This window comes from Pristiophorus japonicus, chromosome 11 (assembly GCF_044704955.1).
Source record: "Pristiophorus japonicus isolate sPriJap1 chromosome 11, sPriJap1.hap1, whole genome shotgun sequence".
Classification (NCBI taxonomy): domain Eukaryota; kingdom Metazoa; phylum Chordata; class Chondrichthyes; family Pristiophoridae; genus Pristiophorus; species Pristiophorus japonicus.
The window spans coordinates 165,195,316-165,216,876 of record NC_091987.1 but is presented as its reverse complement, the minus strand read 5'-3'; the positions used below and the strand labels follow the sequence as shown (position 1 = coordinate 165,216,876).

Here is a 21,561-nt window from a genome sequence, read left to right as displayed (position 1 = left end):
GGACGGGGCCTCGAGTCGGGGGGGGGGGGTGGAAGGGGCCGCGAGTCGAGGGGGGGGGGAAGGGGCCGCGAGTCGGGGGGGAGGGAAGGGGCCGCGAGTCGGGGGAGGGGGGGGGGAAGTGGCCGCGAGTCGGGGGGGGGAAGGGGCCGCGAGTCGGGGGGGGGAAGGGGCCGCGAGTCGGGGGGAGGGGGGAGAAGGGGCCGCGAGTCGGGGGGGGAGAAGGGGCCGCGAGTCGGGGGCGGGAAGGGGCTGCGAGTCGGGGGGGGGAAGGGGCCGCGAGTCGGGGGGAGGGGGGGGAAGGGGCCGCGAGTCGGGGGGAGGGGGGGGGAAGGGGCCGCGAGTCGTGAGGAGGGGCGGGGGAAGGGGCCGCGAGTCGGGGGGGGGAGGGGCTGCGAGTCGGAGGGGGGGTGGAGGTGCCGCGAGTCGGGGGGGGGGAAGGGGCCGCGAGTCGGGGGGGGGGAAGGGGGGGAGAAGGGGCTGCGAGTCGGGGGGGGGAAGGGGTCGCGAGTCGGGGGGTGAAGGGGCCGCGAATCGGGGGGGGAAGGGGCCGCGAGTCGGGGGGGGAGGGGCCGCGAGTCGGTGGGGAGGGGAAGGGGCCGCGAGTCGGGGGGGGAGGGGCCGCGAGTCGCGGGGAGGGAGGGGCGAGTCGGGGGGGGAGGGGCTGCGAGTCGAGGGGGGGGGGAAGGGGCCGCGAGTCGGGGGGGGGGGGGGGAGAAGTGGCTGCGAGTCGGGGGGGGGGGAAGGGGCCGCGAGTCGGAGGGTGAAGGGGCCGCGAGTCGGGGGGGGAAGGGGCCGCGAGTCGGGGGGGGGGAGGGGCCGCGAGTCGGTGGGGGGGGGGAGGGGCCGCGAGTCGGTGGGGGGGGAAGGGGCCGCGAGTCGGGGGGGGGAAGGGGCCGCGAGTCGGGGGGGGGAAGGGGCCGCAAGTCGGGGGGGGGAAGGGGCCGCAAGTCGGGGGGGGGAAGGGGCCGCGAGTCGGGGGGGGGGGGAAGGGGCCGCGAGTCGTGGGGGGGGGAGGGGCCGCGAGTCGGTGGGGGGGGAGGGGCCGCGAGTCGGGGGGGGGGAAGGGGCCGCGAGTCGGGGGGGGGGAAGGGGCCGCGAGTCGGGGGGGGGGGAAGGGGCCGCGATTTGGGGGGGGGGGAGAAGGGGCCGCGAGTCGGGGTGGGGGAAAGGGGCCGCGAGTCGGGGGGGGGAAAGGGGCCGCGAGTCGGGGGGAGGGAAAGGGGCCGCAAGTCAGGTGGGGGGGAAGGGGCCGCGAGTCGGGGGGGGGGGGTGTGTGGAAGGGAGTCGGGGGAGTGGGCTGAAGGGACCGCGAGTCGGGGGGGGGGAGGTGGAAGGGGCCGCAAGTCGGGGGGGGGGGGGGAAGAGGGGTGGAAACACAACGGCAGATGATGCGCTGTCTGCAACTGAGGGACGCCAGATTCCCAAACCCGCGACCTCTGCCATCGGGCAGGACATGGACAGCAGGCGCACGGGTGCATCCCCCCTCCACACACTACCCTCTCCAGGTTCCTCTCCACTTCGTCACATTGAACTCCATCTGCCATAGATTTGTCCACGCAATGAATCTGTCCCTGCCCCTTTGTAATGTGCTGCTCCCATCTACACCACACACTGTGCCTCCGAGCTTGGTGCCATCAGCGAACTTGGATATATGGCTCTCTCCTCCTTCATCCAAGTCAGTGCTAAACATGTTGAAAAGCTGAGGCCCCAGTGCAGATCCCTGGTGACCACCACTTGTCACAGCCCACCAATGAGAACATTCCCCATTATCCCTGCTCTGTCTCCTATCTCCCAACAAATTACCAACCTACGTCACATGGTTACCTCCAATTCCATGTACTCTCATTTTTACCAATAATCTCCTGTGTGGAACATTCTCAACGGCTTCTGGGAGTCCATATCGATAAAATTATATAGATCCTGCCCACCACATTAGTGAGCTCTTGAAAAATATTCAATTAGATTTGTCAGACATGATCTACCTTTCACAAACTGTGCTAACTCCTCTCCTATTCAGTCTCTGATGATAGACCCGAGCAACTTTCCCACAATTGACCGGTCTGTAGTTTCTAGGTTTCTCTCTGCCTCCATTCTCAAATAATAGAGTAACTGCTGCAATTTGCTAACTGAAGCAAAGGAGTCTGGGGGTGGGGGGGGGAGATCTGATGGGGAGAGGGGCGGAGCTTGATGGGGTGTGGTGGGGGGAAGGGGCAGGAGGAGAAGCAAGGGAGGTTGGAGACGGGGCAATAATAGATGGTGCAAGGGTGCATGTTTCGATTAGCGAGTGATAACAGCATATTTGAAGGAGAGGATGACCTTATTTGCGGAGTGAGAACCATTAAAATACCCGCTGTGGGAGGCACCCTTACCCGCTGTGGGAGGCGACCATTGGACCGCAATGCTGGCAAGATCATCCAGCTCTTGGTCTGATTGCTTCAGTGCTGCTTGGAAGAGACGGATATATGGATAATGGGAAGCAGCAGACAGCTCTTCACTTGCATTCATAACCTGAGAGAGAAAGTTTCAATGACCAACTGCACATTAACATTACTGAGAACAGATTCAAAAACACAACATCTGAGAGAGAAAAGTTACACTGATGCTTCAGAATCTGATGAATGGTCTCTGGTTGGCAACCAGTAACTAGTGGTGTGCTGCAGGGATCAGTGCTGGGACCCCAACTATTTACAATCTATATTAACGACTTGGAAGAAGGGACATAGTGTAACGTAGCCAAGTTTGCTGATGATACAAAGATGGGAGGAAGAGCAATATGTGAGGAGGACACAAAAAATCTGCAAAAGGACATAGACAGGCTAAGTGAGTGGGCAAAAATTTGGCACATGGAGTATAATGTTGGAAAGTGTGAGGTCATGCACTTTGGCAGAAAAAAATCAAAGAGAAAGTTATTATTTAAATGGAGAAAGATTGCAAAGTGCTGCAGTACAGCAGGACCTGGGGGTACTTGTGCTTGAAACACAAAAGGTTAGTATGCAGGTACAGCAAGTGATCAGGATGGCCTTTATTGCAAAGGGGATGAAGTATAAAAGCAGGGAAGTCTTGCTACAGTTATACAGGGTATTGGTGAGGCCACACCTGGAATACTGCGTGCAGTTTTGGTTTCCATATTTATGAAAGGATATACTTGCTTTGGAGGCAGTTCAGAGAAGGTTCACTAGGTTGATTCTGGAGATGAGGGGGTTGACTTATGAGGAAAGATTGAGTAGATTGGGCCTCTACTCATTGGAATTCAGAAGAATGAGGGGTGATCTTATCGAAACGTATAAGATTATGAGGGGGCTTGACAAGGTGGATGCAGAGAGGATGTTTCCACTGATGGGGAGACTAGAACTAGAGGGCATAATCTTACAATGAGGGGCCGCCCATTTAAAAAGAGATAAGGAAAAATGTCTTCTCTCTGAGGGTTGTAAATCTGTGGAATTTGCTGCCTCCGAGAGCTGTGGAAGCTGGGACATTGAATAACTTTAAGATAGATATAGACAGTTGCTTAAACGATAGGGGGATAAGGGGTTATGGGGAGCGGGCCGGGAAGTGGAGCTGAGTCCATGATCAGATCAGCCATGATCGTATTGAATGGTGGAGCAGGCTCGAGGGGCTGTATGGCCTACTCCTGCTCCTATTTCTTATGTTCTTATAAATCTATTCAAAAAATTAGCTCCTGTGATGTGGGTGTCGCTGACAAGACCGACATTTATTGCCCGTCCCTAATAGCCCTCGAGAAAGTGGTGGTGAGCCGCCTTCTTGAACCGCTGCAGTCCGTGTGGTGAAGGTGCTCCCACAGTGCTGTTAGGGATGGAGTTCCAGGATTTTGACCCAGTGACATCAGGATAGTGTGTAACGTGGAGGGGAACCTGGAGAGGATGGTGCGAAAGGCCGGGGGGGCGGGGGAGAAGGCGGGTGGGGGAGGGGAAAGGCGGGGGGGGGGGCTCACTAATATGCTGGGCAAGGTCTATATAGTTTGTCGATATGGACTCCCAGAAGCCAGTTGAGAATATTCCACACAGGAGATTATTGGCAAAAATGAGAGTACATGGAATTGGAGCTAGCCATGTGACGTGGGTTGGTAATTTGTTGGGAGATAGGAGACAGAGCAGTGATAATGGGGAATGTTCTCATTGGTGGGCTGTGACACGTGGTGTTCGTCAGGGATCTGCACTAGGGCCTCAGCTTTTCAACATGTTTAGCACTGACTTGAATGAAGGAAGAGAGAGCCGTATATCCAAGTTCGCTGATGGCACCAAGCTCGGAGGCACAGTGTGTAGTGTAGATGGGAGCAGCACATTACAAAGGGACAGGGACAGATTCATTGCGTGGACAAATCTATGGCAGATGGAGTTCAATGTGAGGAAGTGTGAGGTCAATCACTTTGGATCCAAGAAAGACAATTTAGAATATTTCCAAGTGGCAGGAAACTAGGAACTATGGAGAAGCAAAGGGATTTGGGTGCGCAGGTACACAAATAACTAAAAGTGATAGATACTGCTCGAAAGACAACCTTGGAACTAATATCTCTGTGCCAGGAATGAGTGTTCAAGACAGAGTCTTTTGTTTATAGATTTATTAGAGGTAATGAAACTCTCAGACAACACACGTGACGATACAAAGACTGCAGAAACCTCGCCGTACACTTTGAGGTCAGCAGTTGTGGCCAACCTTCATACTCCTTAACTTTGTGTTGCAACAGTCCCGTGATTACACCCTCAGCTACAGGCCACAACATTAAATGACCGATGACCTTAACTATCTTTAGCTCAGCATTTTAGCTGTCTGGTATCAGTGGATGAAAGTCCACGATATCAATCATCTCCATCCGACGCAGTATAAAATGCCCATCACCTTCCATCTAGGGGAAAGGGTAAAACCAACTAAGACAGATAGATTTATCCATCAGGTCAGAACTTTGCAAAAAAGAAACTATCTTTATGACCCCAGCTTGTATCAGCCAAGAAGGAACCTTGAAGCTCGGAGCTGATTCAGGACATGTTCTGGATATTGCTGGTTTCAGCAGTTTCTGCAGAAACTGGAGTAGATTTTGACTTTTGCGCTGGTATAAACCGGGTATAAACCAGTTCGAGCAGCGCGAGTCCGGGATGTGTGGAGAGGCCTATAAGAGGCCCAACGTCGAAGGAGGAGCGGCAGTTCGAGCAGCGCGAGTCCGGGGTGCGTGGAGAGGCCCATAAGAGGCCCAACATCGGAGGAGGAGCGGCAGTTCGAGCAGCGCGAGTCCGGGGTGCGTGGAGAGTCCTAGAAGAGGCCCAACATCGGAGGAGCGACAGTTCGAGCAGCGTGAGTCCGGGGTGCGTGGAGAGGCCTAAAAGAGGCCCAACGTCGGAGGAGGAACAGCAGTTCGAGCAGCGCGAGTCCGGGGTGCGCGGAGAGGCCTATAATAGGCCCAACGTCGGAGCAGGAGCGGCAGTTCGAGCAGCGCGAGTCCGGGGTGCGTGGAGAGGCCTATAAGAGGCAAGCTGGTGCAGCTCCAGCTGGGTGAAAAAGCAAAAAAGTAGAAAGGAATCAAAAGGTGACGTCACAGCCAAAGGGGTAAGTGATTGGTGAGTAGCTTTTCTTTTTCTTTTTTATATCAGTAAGTAACCTGTTAACATTGTTGTCACCAAATTAAGTGTATCTAAGGGTTAAGTCATGGCAGGAGAGCTCGGTCACGTGATATGCTCCTTCTGTACCATGTGGGAACTCAGGGACACTTCAGGTGTCCCTGACAACCACGTGTGCGGGAAGTGTATCCGTCTCCAGCTCCTGATGGATCACGTTGAGGATTTGGAGCTGAGGGTGGATTCACTCTGGAGCATTAACGATGCTGAGAATGACGTGAGTAGCACGTGTAGCGAGTTGGTCTTCCCGCAGGTGAAGGGTCCACAACCAGATAGTGAATGGAAGACCAGCAGGAAGAGCAGTACAAGGAAGGTAGTGCAGGGGTCCCCTGTGGTCATGCCCCTGCAAAACAGTTACACCGCTTTGAGTACTGTTGAGGGGGATGACGCATCAGAGGAGGGCAGCAGCAGCCAAGTTCATGGCACCATGGCTGGCTCTGTTGCACAGGAGGGCAGGAAAAAGAGTGGGAGAGCGATAGTGATAGGGGATTCAATTGTAAGGGGAATAGATAGGCGTTTCTGCGGCCACAACAGAGACACCAGGATGGTATATTGCCTCCCTGGTGCAAGGGTCAAGGATGTCTCGGAGCGGGTGCAGGACATTCTGAAAATGGAGGGAGAACAGCCAGTTGTCGTGGTGCACATTGGTACCAACGACATGGGTAAAAAAAGGGATGAGGTCCTGTGAGACGAATTTAAAGAGCTAGGAGCTAAATTAAAAAGTAGGACCTCAAAAGCAGTAATCTCTGGATTGCTACCAGTGCCATGTGCTAGTCAAAGTAGGAGTCACAGGATAGCGCAGATGAATACGTGGCTTGAGCAGTGGTGCAGCAGGGAGGGATTCAAATTCCTGGGGCATTGGAACTGGTTCTGGGGGAGGTGGGACCAGTACAAACCGGACGGTCTGCACCTGGGCAGGACCGGAACCAATGTCCTAGGGGGAGTGTTTGTGACAGCAAAGAATGACTAAGAAAGCAATAAAGAAAGGAAAGATAGATTACGAAAGTAAACTTGCGCAAAACATAAAAACAGATAGTAAAAGCTTTTACCGATATATAAAATGGAAGAGAGTGACTAAAGTAAATGTTGGTCCCTTAGAAGATGAGAAGGGGGATTGAAAAATGGGAAATGTGGAAATGGCCGAGACCGTAAACAATTATTTTGCATCGGTCTTCAGTGGAAGACACAAAAATCATGCCAAAATTGCTGGTCACAGGAATGTGGGAAGGGAGGACCTTGAGACAATCATTATCATTAGGGAGGTAGTGCTGGACAGGCTAATGGGACTCAAGGTAGACAAGTCCCCTGGTCCTGATGAAATGCATCCCAGGGTATTAAAAGAGATGGCGGAAGTTATAACAGATGCATTCGTTATAATCTACCAAAATTCTCTGGACTCTGGGGCGATACCAGTGGATTGGAAAGCAGCTAATGTAACGCCTCTGTTTAAAAAAGGGGGCAGACAAAAGGCAGGTAACTATAGGCTGGTTAGTTTAACATCTGTAGTGGGGAAAATGCTTGAAACTATCATTAAGGAAGAAATAGCGGGACACCAAGATAGGAATAGTCCAATCAAGCAGACGCAACATGGATTCATGAAGGGGAAATCATGTTTAACTAATTTACTGGAATTCTTTGAGGATATAACGAGCCTGGTGGATAGAGGTGTACCGATGGATGTGGTGTATTTAGATTTCCAAAAGGCATTCGATAAGGTGCCACACAAAAGGTTACTGCAGAAGATAAAGGTACGCGGAGTCAGAGGAAATGTACTAGCATGGATCGAGAATTGGCTGGCTGACAGAAAGCAGAGAGTCGGGATAAATGGGTCCTTTTCGGGTTGGAAATCGGTGGTTTGTGGTATGCCACAGGGATCGGTGCTGGGACTACAACTGTTTACAATATACATAGATGACCTGGAAGAGGGGACAGAGTGTAGTGTAACAAAATTTGCAGATAACACTAAGATTAGTGGGAAAGCGGGTTGTGTAGAGGACACAGAGAGGCTGCAAAGAGATTTAGACAGGTTAAGCGAATGGACTAAGGTTTGGCAGATGGAATACAATGTCTGAAAATGTGAGGTCATCCACCTTGGAAAAAAAAACAGTAAAAGGGAATATTATTTGAATGGGGAGAAATTACAACATGCTGCAGTGCAGAGGGACCTGGGGGTCCTTGTGCATGAATCCCAAAAAGTTAGTTTTCAGGTGCAGCAGGTAATCAGGAAGGCGAATGGAATGTTGGCCTTCATTGCGAGAGGGATGGAGTACAAAAGCAGGGAGGTCCTGCTGCAACTGTACAGGGTATTGGTGAGGCCGCACCTGGAGTATTGCATGCAGTTTTGGTCACCTTACTTAAGGAAGGATATACTAGCCTTGGAGGGGGTACAGAGACGATTCACTAGGCTGATTCTGGAGATGAGAGGGTTACCTTATGATGATAGATTGAGTAGACTGGATCTTTACTCGTTGGAGTTCAGAAGGATGAGGGATGATCTTATAGAAACATTTAAAATAATGAAAGGGATAGACAAAATAGAGGCAGAGAGGTTGTTTCCACTGGTCGAGGAGACTAGAACTAGGGAGCACAGCCTCAAAATACGGGGGAGCCAATTTAAAACCGAGTTGAGAAGGAATTTCTTCTCCCAGAGGGTTGTGAATCTGTGGAATTCTCTGCCCAAGGAAGCAGTTAAGGCTAGCTCATTGAATGTATTCAAATCACAGATTGATAGATTTTTAACCAATCAGGGAATTAAGGGTTATGGGGAGCGGGCGGGTAAGTGGAGCGGAGTCCACGGCCAGATCAGCCATGATCTTGTTGAATGGCAGAGCAGGCTCGAGGGGCTAGATGGCCTACTCCTGTTCCTAATTCTTATGTTCTTATGTTATTTTAACAGCCTGGGATACATTTCATCCGGGCCTGTGGAGAGGGGGAGCGAGGCGGGGGGGGCGCGCGGGGGAGCGAGAAAGATTTGCATTTATATAGTGCCTTTCACAACCACCGGATGTCACAAAGCGCTTTGCAGCCAATGAAGTACTCTTAGAGTGTAGTCACTTTTGTAATGTGGGAAACGCGGCAGCCAATTTGCACACAGCAAACTCCCACAAATAGCAATGTGATAATGACCAGATAATCTGTTTTTATTATGTTGATTGAGGGATAAACATTGGCCAGGACACCATTGTTAACTCTCCTGCTCATCTTCGATATAGTGCCATGGGATCTTTTACGTTCACTTGAGAGCACAAGCTTGGTTTAACGTCTCATCCGAAAGACAGTATATCTTCCACAATGCAGCGCTCCCTCAGCACTGCACCAGAGTGTCTGCCTCAAATCTTTGGAGTGGGACTCGCACCCACTCAGAGAGGGGAAGGGGAAAGAGAGGGAGGGGGAAGAGAGCAGTATCCTGGGCTTTATAAATAGAAGCACAAAATACAAAGCCAGGAAGTTACACTAAAACTGTATAAAACACTGGTTCAGCCCCAGCTGGAGTATTGTGTCCAATTCTGGGCACCGCACTTTAGGAAGGATGTGAAGGCTTTGGAGTGGGTGCAGAAGCGATTGACTAGAATGGTTCCAGGGATGAGCGATAAACAGAGGGCACAGATTGACAAAAGAACCAGAGGCAGTCTGAGGAAAAACCTTTATTACATAACAAATGTTTAGGATTTGGAAAACACGGCCTGATAGGATGGTGGATACAGAGTCAGTAGTAGCCTTCAAAAGGGAATTGGATAAATACTTGAAGGAGAAAAAATTGCCGGGATACGGGGAAAGAGCGGGGGAGTGGGACTGACTGGGTTGCTCTTCGAAAGAGGTGGAGCATCCTCGATGGGCCGAATGGCCTCCTGTACCTTTCTCTGATTCTATGGAGAGGGACAATAGCTTCCTAATCACAACTGGCAGAGACACGGCCCTTTCGACCAGCCAGTGGCCCGTCAGCTGGCCAGAGCAGAAAAGCCCTGTAATACATGTGCAACAGTAAGGAAGGCTATGGGGCCCTCAGTCAGCAGCAAGGGGTGTAAGAAACAGGCCTGCACAATATTGCATGCTACACTGTGTTCCCTCTATGAACAGTGGAATCACTCTGCTCCCTAACTGTGGCTGTCACTCCTCCCAAAATGCTCATCCTGATGGTGCATTTCTGTCTTTTTCAGAAAACAACACAGAGGTTTCAGGCCATAGAGCTGTGCCCCATGCAACTCCTCCAACACAACACAAACATTACCTGTAACACCGTCATCTCCATATTGCTTTGCCCACCACACAGCCAAATGTCTCCAAAATACACATCTTTTAAAAAAATTCTGTCCTCGTGTCTGGTATGCTTCTGCTCTGCAGTGACCAAAAATGGACCACCTGGACCAATGGGATCAAGGGAAACTTTCCAGACACCAAGAGATGCAGCTGAAAAATAGAAGATACACAACTGAAGGGCCAGTGACAATTGGGGGTTGGGAGCAGTGCATACATGATACAGCAGGAACCCCCCCCCCACCCCATATGTAATACCCTCCAAACCAAATCACTGAGAAAAGCCCATAGGTAAAGACCTTCAGAGGATAATAACTTGCATTTATACAACAGCTTTAATGTAATAAAACGTCTAAGGTGCTTCACAGGAGCGTTATCAAACAAAATTCTCCAAGTCCCATAAGGAGATATTAGGACAGGTGACCGAAATCTTGGTCAATGTCGGTTTTAAGGAGCGTCTTAAGGAGGAGAGGTGGAGAGGTAATTCCAGAGCTTAGGGACCCGGCAGCTGAAGGCACGGCCACCAATATTGGAGCAATTAAAATCAGGGCTGTACTAGAGGCTAGAATTGTTGGAACGCAGATATCTCAGAGGGTTGTAGGGCTGGAGGAGGTTACAGAGAAAAGGAGGGGCGAGGCCATGGGGGATTTGAAAAGAAGGATGAGAAATTTAAAATCAAGATGTTGCTGGACCGGGAACCAATGAGCACAGGGGTGATGGGTGAGCGGGACTTGGTTCGAGTTAGGACACAGGCAGCAAAGTTTGTCATGAGTTCAAGAGTATGAAGGGTGGAAGATGGGAGGCTGGTCAGGAGTGCGTTGGAATAGTAAGTCTAGAGGTAACAAAGGCCTGGATGAGAGTTTCAGCAGCGGATGAGCTGAGGCAGGGGCAGAGTCGGGCAATGTTAAAGAGGTGGAAGTAGGCGGTCATGGTGATGGAGCGTGTGTGTGATCGGAAGGGTTAAATGAAACACTAAGGTTGCAAACGGTCTTGGTTCAGCATCAGAGTGACCAGGGAAAGGGTTGGAGTCGGTTGCTAGGGAACAGAGTTTGTGGCAGGGACCGAATACAATGGCTCCAGTCTTTCTAATATATAATTGGAGGAAATTTCTCATCATGGATGTCGGTCAAGTAGTGTGTCAATTTAGAGACCGTGGAGGGATCGAGAGAAGTGGCGGTGAGGTAGAGCTGGGTGTCGTCAGTGTACATGTGGAAACTGATGTGGTGTTTTTGGACGATGTCAGCAAGGGGCAGCAGATAGATGAGAAATAGGAGGGGGCCAAAGATTGATCCTTGGGGGACACCAAAGGTAACAGTGCGGGAGCAGGAAGAGAAGCCATTGCAGGTGATTCTCTGGTTACGACTGGACAGATAAGATTGGAACCAGGCAAGTGCAGTCCGATCCAGCTCGGTGATGGAAGAGAGGCGTTATAGAATCATGGAATGGTTGCAGCACGGAAGAAAGCCATTTGGCCCATCGAGCCCGTGCCGGCTCTCTGCCAGAGCCTCTCAACTAATCCCACTCTCCCGCCCTTTCCCTGTAGCCCTGCAAAATGTTTTCTTTCAGGTGATTACCCAACTCCCTTTTGAAAGCAGTGATTGAGTCTGCCCCCAACACCCTTTCAGGCAGCGCATTCCAGATCCTAACCACTCGCTGCGCAATAAAAACAATTCTTATGTTGGCTTTGGTTCTTCTGCCAATCACCTTAAATCTGTGTCCTCTGGTTCTCGACCCTTCCACCAATGGGAACAGTTTCTCTCTCTCTCTACTCTGTCCAGGTCCCTCATGATTTTGAACACCTCGATCAAATCTCCTCTCAACCTTCTCTGTTCTAAGGAGAACAACCCCAGCTTCTCCAACCTATCCATGTAACTGAACTCCCTCATCCCCTGGAATCATTCTCATGAATCTTTTCTGCACCGTCTCCAAGGCCTTCACATCCTTCCTAAAGTGCGGTGCCCAGAATTGGATACAATACCCCAGTTGAGGCCAAACAAGTGTTTTATACAGTCACATATTATATCATTTGTGAGTTTGACAAGAGCCATTTCAGTACTGTGGTAGGGGCGGAAACCTGATTGAAGGGATTCAAACATGGATTTGCGGCAAAGATGGATTTGGGAGGCTACAACACGTTCAAGGACATTGGAGGAAAGGGAGGTTGGAGATGGGGCGGTAGTTTGCAAGGACAGAGGGATCAAGGGCGTTTTTTTAAAATGAGAGGGTGATGACAGTAGATTTGAAGGGGAGGAGAACAGTACCACTGGAGAGGGAACGGTTAACAATATTAGCTAACATGAGGCGATGAAGATCAGCAGTTTAATGGGAATAGGGTCAAGGGAGCAGGAGATGGATCTCATGGACAAGGTGAGCTCGGAGAGGGCATGAGGGCAGATAGGAGAAAAACTAAAGATGTGAGTTCGGGGCTAGGGCGGGGAGGGACCCTAAAGGTGGGCTAGGGGAGGGAGGGAGGGAAGCGGCAGAGGCATCTGGTGACAAAAAATCCCACTCGGGCAAGGTGAAGTGGACGGGGCATGGGAGTACGAACACAGTTTGCAGTGGAGAGAATCCGGGGTTTACAACAGATATACGGCACAGAAACTGGCCATTCGGCCCAACCAGTCCAGGCCAGGGTTATGTTTGCATTTCAGGATGATCCTGAAATAATCAGCAATTTTGGCTGTGGAGAGCAGGACTTGAAAGTAGTTGATGTGGTCCAGCCAGATCTGGCAATGAATGGCTGAACCAGTTGTCTGCCTTAAATGTTCAAGTCTGCATCCCTTGGACTTCAGGGAGTGGGGATAACGGCCGTACCAGGCAGAACAGCCAGGGTGAGAAAGAGTAATAGTTTTAATGGGAACAAGGGCATCAAAGGTGCAAATGAGGGTGTGATTGAGCAGATCAAGCAGATCACAGTTGCAGAAATGTCATGGTGAATAATAATAACCGTTTATTTATAAAGTGCCCTTTAACGTAGTAAAACATTCCAAGGCGCTTCATTCACAACAGTGTTACAGACAAACAGATACATTTGACACCGAGCCACAGAAGAAATTAAGACAGATGATCAAAAGCTTGGTCAAAGAGATGGGTTTTAAGGAGCGTCTTAAAAGGAAGAAAGAAAGGTAAAGAGGTGGAGAGGTTTAGGAAGGGAGTTCCAGAGCTTGGAGCCCAGGCAGCTGAAGGCATGGCCACCGATGGTTGATCAGTTATAATGAGGGATGTTCAAGAGGGCAGAATTTGAGGAGTGCAGAAATCTTGTGGGATTGTGAGGCTGAAAAAGATTACAGAGCTAGGGAGGGGCAAGGCCATGGAGTGATTTGTAAACAAGGATGAGAATTTTTGAAATCGAGGCGTTGTTTAACTGGGAGCCAATGTAGATCAGAAAGCACAGGGGTGATGGGTGAGTGGGACTTGGTGTGAGTTAGTACACAGGCTGCTGAGTTTTGGATGACTTCAAGTTTATGTAGCATGGAGTGTGGAAGGCCGGCCAGGAGTGAATTGGAGAAGTCAAGTCTGGAGGTAACAAAGGCACGGATGAGGGGTTCAGCAGCGGATGAGCTGAGGCAGGGGCAGAGACGAGCGATGCTACAGAGCTGGAACTAGGCGGTTATAGATATACCGCGGATGTGTGGCTGGGAACTCAGTTCAGGGTCAAATATGGCACCTAGGTTGTGAACAGTCTGGTTCAGCCTCAGATTGATGCTAGGGAGAGGGCTAGAGTCAGTGGTTAGTGAATGCAGTTTGTGGCGGGGCCAAAGACAATGGCTTCAGTCTTCCCAATAGTTAATTGGAGAAAATTTCTGCTCATCCAATACTGGATATCGGACAAGTAGTCTAACAATTTAGAGACCAAGCAGGGGTCGATGTGGGAGTGGGAAGAGAAGCCATTGCAGGTGATTTTCTGGCTACGATTCGATAGATAAGAATGGAAGCAGGCGAGTGCAGTCCCACCCAGCTGGACGATGGTGGAGAGGCGTTGGAGGAGGATGGAGTGGTGAACCGTGTCAAAGGCTGCAGACAAGTCCAGAAGGACGAGGAGGGATAGTTTACCTTTGTCACAGTCACAAAGGATGGCTAAAGGCTAGATAGTTGGGAATTTGAAAGTACCATTGTAAATGATTTGGGGAGAGTTTTTCCCGGGGGAGGACACAGAAGGAAGTGGGGTTAGAGCGGAAAAGTGGATGTGAGTGGATGCCGATACAAGCAAATGATCAGAGATGGCCCTATCTGTGATTGACACAATAGGAGTAGAGAGGACATGTGAGATGGAAAGATCAAGGAGATAACCGTAAATGTGGGTAGACAAGTTTATATGGAGGGAGAGATTAAGGGAGGATGGGAGGGCAGAGAACTCAGTTGAGAGAGAACACGATGAATTGAGATGTAGGTTGAAATTACCAAGGATGAGAAGTCACTCGGTGCTAAAGCTGAAGGAGCAAAGCAATGAAGATATCTCGGTGAGAAATTTGGTGTGATACTTGGGTGGGTGGTAGACAAAGAGTATTTTATATGAGGGACGGAACAAGCTGAAATGCTCAAAAGGAGGAGAAAGTGCCAGAGCAGTAGGGGTCAGACCAAGCTGTGATTTGCTGATAGGGGCCACACGGCCATTGCCATGGTCTGGGCGGGGAAAGTGGTGGGAGGTTTAGCCAGGCAGGGAAGCTTCATTAAGGGAGAAGGTGTCATCACCCATCAGCTAGAGCTCCGTCAAGGCCACGATGTTGATGCAATCATCCAAAATAAGCTCATGAATGGCAGGGGCCTTTTTCACAAGTGAAGGGACTGTCTGGAGAGAGATGTAGAGTCATCACCATCAGAATCGAGGAAGACTTGCTTTCACTCATAAAATGAGTCCTTAGGTGGCTGAACAGTCTGATACAAGAACCACAGTCTCTGTCACAGGTGGGACAGACAGTCGTTGAGGGAAGGGAGGGTGGGACTGGTTTGCCGCACGTTCTTTCCGCTGCCTGCGCTTGATTTCTGCACACTCTCGGTGTTGGGACTCGAGGTGCTCAGCGCCCTCCCGGATGCACTTCCTCCACCTAGGGCAGTCTTTGGCCAGGGATTCCCAGGTGTTGGTGGGGATGTTGCACTTTATCAAGGAGGCTTTGAAGATGTCCTTGTAAAGTTTCCTCTGCCCACCTTTGGCTCGTTTGCCGTGAAGGAGTTCTGAGTAGAGCGCTTGCTTTGGGAGTCTCGTGTCTGGCATGTGATTTCTCCAGCGACTTGAGGTGTCTGCTGTACATGGTCCATGAGTGAGGTGGTGATAGCTCACTTTGGCAGTCCACAAGGTCAGCGCTGGGAGGGGTGAGTTGGACGGGGAGGAGATTGGCAAGATTAGTTCCCAGTGGGTGCGCTGGGTAGGGAAGGTCGGTGAGAATAGGATAGGGTAGTTGGCATTGCTGCTCGTAAGGAGGCAACGACGAGTGCCTCGATGGGCCATTCGGAGGCTGCCAAGAGAGGCACAGAGGGAAGCTGCAGGCTTATCCAAGAGGGAGTCAAGGCTGGGACAGTAGCAAGAGAGCAGGAAGATCAGAGAGTTATGAAGGTTTGAGGTTGGAATTTGAGAGGGCAGAGTATCAGAGAGGAGAGATGAAAGGAGGCATAATGACAGGAGAGAGGGTCCTAGGAGAGGTAGAGAGAAAAGAAGAATAAAGAGCGGGAACATGGGAAAATATAGTGACTGGCTTGCGTCTGAAGCACGCGAATGGACACACGGAAACTCAGGCCTGGTTATAAAGCAGGATCAGGATCGATATGTCCTGGTAATAAACGGGGAATAGTGAGGAGGCAACAGGAGGGAGCCCAGAGTTAAAGGTAGAGGTCGCATGGTGGGATAAAGTGGATGTAGGTAGGGTGAAATTAACGGTCTGAGGTCGAGGTTGGGAGGCAGGTGTGGAGGGCGAGTGAGTTCAGTATCGGAGGACGCACTGCTGGAGGTATTTCTGTGGAAATGAAGAGCCAGGACGAGTGCAGATTTGATCGTGGGCAGAAAGACAGTGGCAAAGTTAGACGTCACCATCAGACCTGGAGACGCCGGAGAAATAAGCAACGGCCCAGGAGCATGAATTTCTGGCCAGCAACCACACTGCAGCTGATGTTGAAAAACCAATAGGACAGTGACAGGCCAGCACGTAACAGGGGGAGGAGAGAGAAGCTACAGGCTAGACAAAGTTACTTGAGAACTTCAGCAACTGAACAGCAGATCAGAGACACAGCAGCTGAGTCTTCAGTGGAGTCCAGTGGAGAAGCACAGTCTTGACGGCAGAGAAGTCCAGGAATTTGGAAGTCAAATTTGAGCAAAGATCCCGTACTCACTGAGGAAAACAAAGAGCAGGAATAGGGGGTCGGGCAGGGTCGGGGGTTGGAGGATGGGCAGTGGGCAGGGTCGGGGGTCGGAGGGCGGGCAGTGGGCGGGGGACGGGCAGTGGGTAGGGGACGGGCAGTGGCAGGCGGGGGACGGGCAGTGGGCAGGAACGGTCAGTGGGCAGTAGGCAGGGGTCGGGCAGTGGGCAGGGGTCGGGCAATGGGCAGGGGTCAGGCAGTGGGCAGGGGTCGGGTGTCAGGGAAGGGCAGGCAGTGGGCCCAGGTAACCCAGCTTGCAGTTCGTGCTAAAATGCATCCACAATCAGAGCCAGGGAAACATAAACAGTGGGAGAGGAGATTGGGAGGAGAAGGGCAAAGGATTGTAGCGGATGGCCAAGGATTGAGTTGCTGAGCAAAGGAGCTCCCTCAGGAGCTGCCAGCCCAGGAGCCACCTTGACCAATAGGACAGCCCACTGATGTGGCGCGGTGAGCAGCACAGCTCATTACAACCTGGCAGAGCAAACCCCCATCCACCTGGGCACAGCCTGGTCACTCCCCATGGGCCTGGGCACAGCCTGGTCACTCCCCATGGTCCTGGGCACAGCCTGGTCACTCCCCATGGTCCTGGGCACAGCCTGGTCACCCTCCATGGGCCTGGGCACAGCCTGCTCACTCCCCATGGGCCTGGGCACAGCCTGCTCACTCCCCATGGGCCTGGGCACAGCCTGCTCACTCCCCATGGGCCTGGGCACAGCCTGCTCACTCCCCATGGGCCTGGGCTTATAGTATTAAACCTTTTGTCTCTCCCTCTCCCATATCTGTATCACAGTTTCTATCTCTCTCTCTTCTTCTGATTGCATCTTTCTTTTCTGGGTCACTCTTTTTCTTCTCTCTTCCGTTGAGATAGTGACTGTGATCAGGGGGAGGTCCCGATCCTATGGTGCAGGCTGGAGATCGGGGGCTGTGCTTTTGGTGATAAGCGAGGTTGTTAGGGGGTGGGGGCAATGCAGCAGGAGTGAGAGGGGCAGGAAGGCATGGGGGCTCGGGGTCCCAATGCCTCACAGACTTGAAACATTTGTTCCTGCCCCATTCTTGCAGCCACGACCTCTATTGCCTGGTCTGTCTGGCGTAGCGTATGCCACAGGTATTCCCGGAGATCCCTGCCAGCAGGTCTTGTTTATTCGTGATCTACCAGCTTCTGTATTCAAGACAGAGATCGATAGATATTTGGATATTAAGGGAATCAAGGGATATGGGGATTGTGCAGAAAAGTGCAGTTGAGGTCGAAGATCAGCCATAATCTTATTGAATGACGGAGCAGACTCGAGGGGCCGAATGGCCTACTCCTGCTCCTAATTGTTATATTCCCTGTACAAGGCGCTTTCTCAGTCCAACCACTCACTGCTCACCCAAAGCTCAAAGTTTGTCCCAAATGTCTTCACTTAGCCTCATTTTGTTTAGTTTTAATTCTTCTGTTCCTTTACTTTCTGAAAAATGGGAAGAAACTCAGATGAGCTTTCTGATGCAATAAACGGAAAAGATTGCATATTTCAGAATAATGATGAAAGGCGTCTTCCCCTAGTTTATTCTGATAAATGGTTATTAAAAACTGGAGTGGTGATTTTCAAATTATTTTCAAACATTAAAAAAAGGAATGCTATATCAGAATGCGGAGCTGCAGCTCCCTCTGGGAAAAGCCCAAGCGGTAACGCTGCTGTGTCCGCGTGCCGGGGCTCAGGGCACCGCGTGCTCGATAACTCCCTGCAACTGTCCCACTGTAGCTCCACAAGTAACACAGATCTTCAACACAATACTTCAATAATGATTTTCAAAGGCACTATTGACAATGATATGGAGAAATATAATAATGTTATTGTGAAAAATTACATATTTTGGGAAGGTCAAGTTTATGGACTAGCAATATTTTGCTGCAATATATTGTTACGTTTCAGCTGTCAAGGGGACTATTGCCACAGGTACACAAATTGTCTGCAATGTCCATTGGCAAAATGAGGAGGCGTTCCAGATACACAGCTTTTTGAAGTGCTTAAAGACCATCATTTTCCAATCCTCTCTGGCTACAGGTGTGGTGCCAGAGGACTGGAGGACTGCTAATGTTGTACCTTTGTTTAAAAAGGAAGAAAGGGATAGACCGAGTAATTACAGGCCAGTCAGCCTAACCTCGATGGTGGGAAAATTATTGGAAAAAATCCTGAAGGACAGGATAAATCTTCACTTGGAAAGTCATGGATTAATCAAGGACAGTCAGCATGGATTTGTTAAGGGAAGGTTGTGTCTGACGAACTTGATTGAATTTTTCAAGGAGGGTGGATGAGGGCAGTGCGTTTGATGTGGTGTCGATGGATTTTAGCAAAGCTTTTGATAAGGTCCCACATGGCAGACTGGTCACGAAAGTAAAAGCCCATGGGATCCAGGGCAAAGTGGAAAGTTGGATCCGAAAGTTGGATCCAAAAGTGGCTCAGTCAGGAAGCAAAGGGTAATGGTTGATGGGTGCGCAGTGCGAACAGGGGGGGCGCAGCGCGAACAGGGGGGGCGCAGCGCGAACAGGGGGGGCGCAGCGCGAACAGGGGGGGCGCAGCGCGAACAGGGGGGGCGCAGCGCGAACAGGGGGGCGCAGCGCGAACAGGGGGGGCGCAGCGCGAACAGGGGGGGGTGCAGCGCGAACAGGGGGGGGTGCAGCGTGAACAGGGGGGGGTGCAGTGTGAACAGGGGGGGTGCAGTGTGAACAGGGGGGGGTGCAGTGTGAACAGGGGGGGGTGCAGTGTGAACAGGGGGGGGTGCAGTGTGAACAGGGGGGGGTGCAGTGTGAACAGGGGGGGGGTGCAGTGTAAACAGCAGGGGGTGGCGGGTGCAGTGTGAACGTGGGGAGCAGGTGCAGTGTGAATTCTGTATCACCAAGTCCAGGTCATCAATACATATGCAAAGGAGCGGTGGTCCCAATGCTGACCCCTGGTGGCACCACTGTACACATTCCCCCAGTGTGTACAACAACCGTTCACTACGATTCACTGCTCTCTGTCCCTCCACCAGTTTTGTATCATGCTGCCACTGTCCCTTTAATCCCATGGGCTTCAATTTTGCTAACATCCATTACGTGCCACTTTATAAAATGCCTTTTGAACAAACATATATACATTAACCACACTACCCTCAGTAACAAATCCATGCTGACTTTCATTTATTACCCCATGTTCTTTCAAATAACAATTAGATTCTCATCTCTAAAAGTTTCCCCACTTGAAATGTGCAGGAGAACATTTTCCTCTGATGGCTTGTAGACACCTGGTTTATTCCTCTCTCCTTTTTTGACTCGGGGTATAACATTCACTCCCCTCCAGTCCTCGGCTCTATCGAAGGAGGGTTGAAAGATTGTGGCCAGAGTCTCCGTCGGGTATCTCCACCCGGACTTCCCTCGGCAGGCAAGGACACATCCCATGTGGAACAGGTGACTTTTTACTTTGAACGCTGTCAACTTTTTAAGTACATTGTATTTATCTCGTTTTGTCCTGTCCAATTTCTCTACTCCTCCTTTACTGTGACTGGCAGCATCCTCTTCTTTAATGAAGACAGACCCAAAGTACTTATTTAGTACCTCAGCCATGCCCTTTACCTCCACTTCAGTATCTCCTTTTTGGTCCCTAATGGGCCCCACCCTTCCCTTTCTCTATTTATATTTATAAAAGACTTGTGTTCTCTTTTATGTTACTTGCTAATCTATTCTCATACACTCTCTTTCCCCTTTGCAGTTCTCCTCTGCATCTTCTGTATACTCGTTCTCCCTCCAACTTTTTCCCTCTTATTCTCCCTCCAACTTTTTCCCTCTTATTCTCTCTCTCTCTCTCTCTCTCTCTCTCTCGTTAGCATCCATGGGCATTCCGTTTCTCTTCTCCCCTCATCATAGCTGCAGTATCTATCTTTATTCTTGTCGGCTATTTTCTACCCTTTCCTGCCACTATTATGGGTGCAGATTGTTTAATGAGCCAATTCCGTACCTTTATTTACAGTTGTAATCTGATGACTAAAGATACTGTTGTTGCTCCAAACGGTAACGTTGACTGTTGCTCCCACTGTACCATATCCCCACACAACAGCTCGAATGGGATACTTCTGCAACACCATGTGATCGGCATAGTAAGATCCAAAGTGAAACACAGACTCTGAAAAATAAAACAGACATGGTTTGATGGAAAGCCTGTCCTTAACAAAAATTCACCCAACTGGGATCGAGGAACTGGACCATCATAATTGGCTCCGGTACCTCAGTGGCTAGGTTACTGGACTTGCACTTTCCCGAGTATAAATTAAGGGGTGATCTAATTGAGATGCGGAAAATGATTAAAAGCTTTGATAGGGTAGAGAAACTATTTCGGGGGGGGCGGGCGGGGTCAGTCTGGCATAAACATACAATTAATTAGAGATTGGCCGTCGAGGGGTGATGGCAGAAAACACTTCACACTACGGGGAGGTGGGAATCAGGAACTCTTCCCCAAAGGCTGCTGAGGCCGGGGTATTCCGGGACAGGGAACCAGGGCAGTTAGATACACATCAACCCTGCACTCACTGAGTGGTACAACAGGCCCGAGGGGCAAATGGCCTGCTCCTGTCCCAAGGCCAACCCACCCAGCCCGACCCCCTCCTGCAGCTGCCCCGCCCCCAGCCAGAAAGCGGGTTTGATTTCCGGCCGCCGCCCGATGAGCGGGAGCAGGCCCAGGCTTGAGCCACCCCCGGTGTCACCTACCGGAGCAGAGGCCGAGCCCCGAGCTCAGCGCCACGGCCCCGAGACACAAGCAACGCAGCACTGCCCGCGCCATCGCTCGCTATCTACTGTCACTGCACGCCCTGCCCCACCCCCTCCGTCACCCGGCCCCGCCCCCCGGAACTGAAGGTGAGGATTGGTTGGACATTGAGGTGCTCCTTTCAGTCTCTCCGAGCTCCCGGCACCTCTCTACTCCGGCTGCACTCCCCGGGGCACCGGGTGCTCATGACAATACCGGTTGGAAGGTGAGGTGGACTCAGGGGCCCAGCGTTCTCCCTCCCTCGGCAATCACCCATTGCCTCTCCGCCTGCACCCTGCGGGGTGACCACCTGAAACGTGCTGCCCACGCAGCTCTCGGCCTCACGGATGCACCGCAGTGACTGCAGCCGCCGCACCAACTCCGAAACACAGAGCTCGAGCAGGTGCACACGGGTGTCTAGGCCGCACTCCACAGGACTAAGCTGCCCTGCCATCCCTCTAGTTAGACCTAAATGTTATAAAAGGAATTTTCTAGCTCTCGGTCTGGAGCCCTGGAGGTTACAGCGCTTCAAGTGCACATCCAAGTACTTTTTAAATGTGGTGAAGGTTTCTGCC

At 51.2% G+C, this 21,561-nt stretch overlaps 1 protein-coding gene across 5 annotated transcripts in view; it reads right to left on the bottom strand.

Moving 5' to 3' along the window:
• siae (sialic acid acetylesterase) overlaps positions 1–21,561 on the bottom strand; it is an 80,593-nt gene that overhangs the window by 58,188 nt on the left and 844 nt on the right. For 2 of the 5 annotated variants that reach the window (XM_070894218.1, XM_070894223.1), the window contains exons 1-4: positions 20,950–21,025; positions 20,204–20,368; positions 9,856–10,034; positions 2,370–2,508 (exon numbers count right to left, since the gene is read on the bottom strand). In XM_070894218.1, the coding sequence (XP_070750319.1) occupies positions 2,370–2,508; positions 9,856–10,034; positions 20,204–20,368; positions 20,950–21,022 (556 nt within the window). In that variant the 5' untranslated portion in view covers positions 21,023–21,025. Of the gene's footprint in view, positions 1–2,369; positions 2,509–9,855; positions 10,035–20,203; positions 20,369–20,772; positions 20,795–20,949; positions 21,026–21,561 lie in introns of those variants that run through there. The other 3 variants (XM_070894221.1, XM_070894219.1, XM_070894222.1) reach the window with 2 other exon arrangements.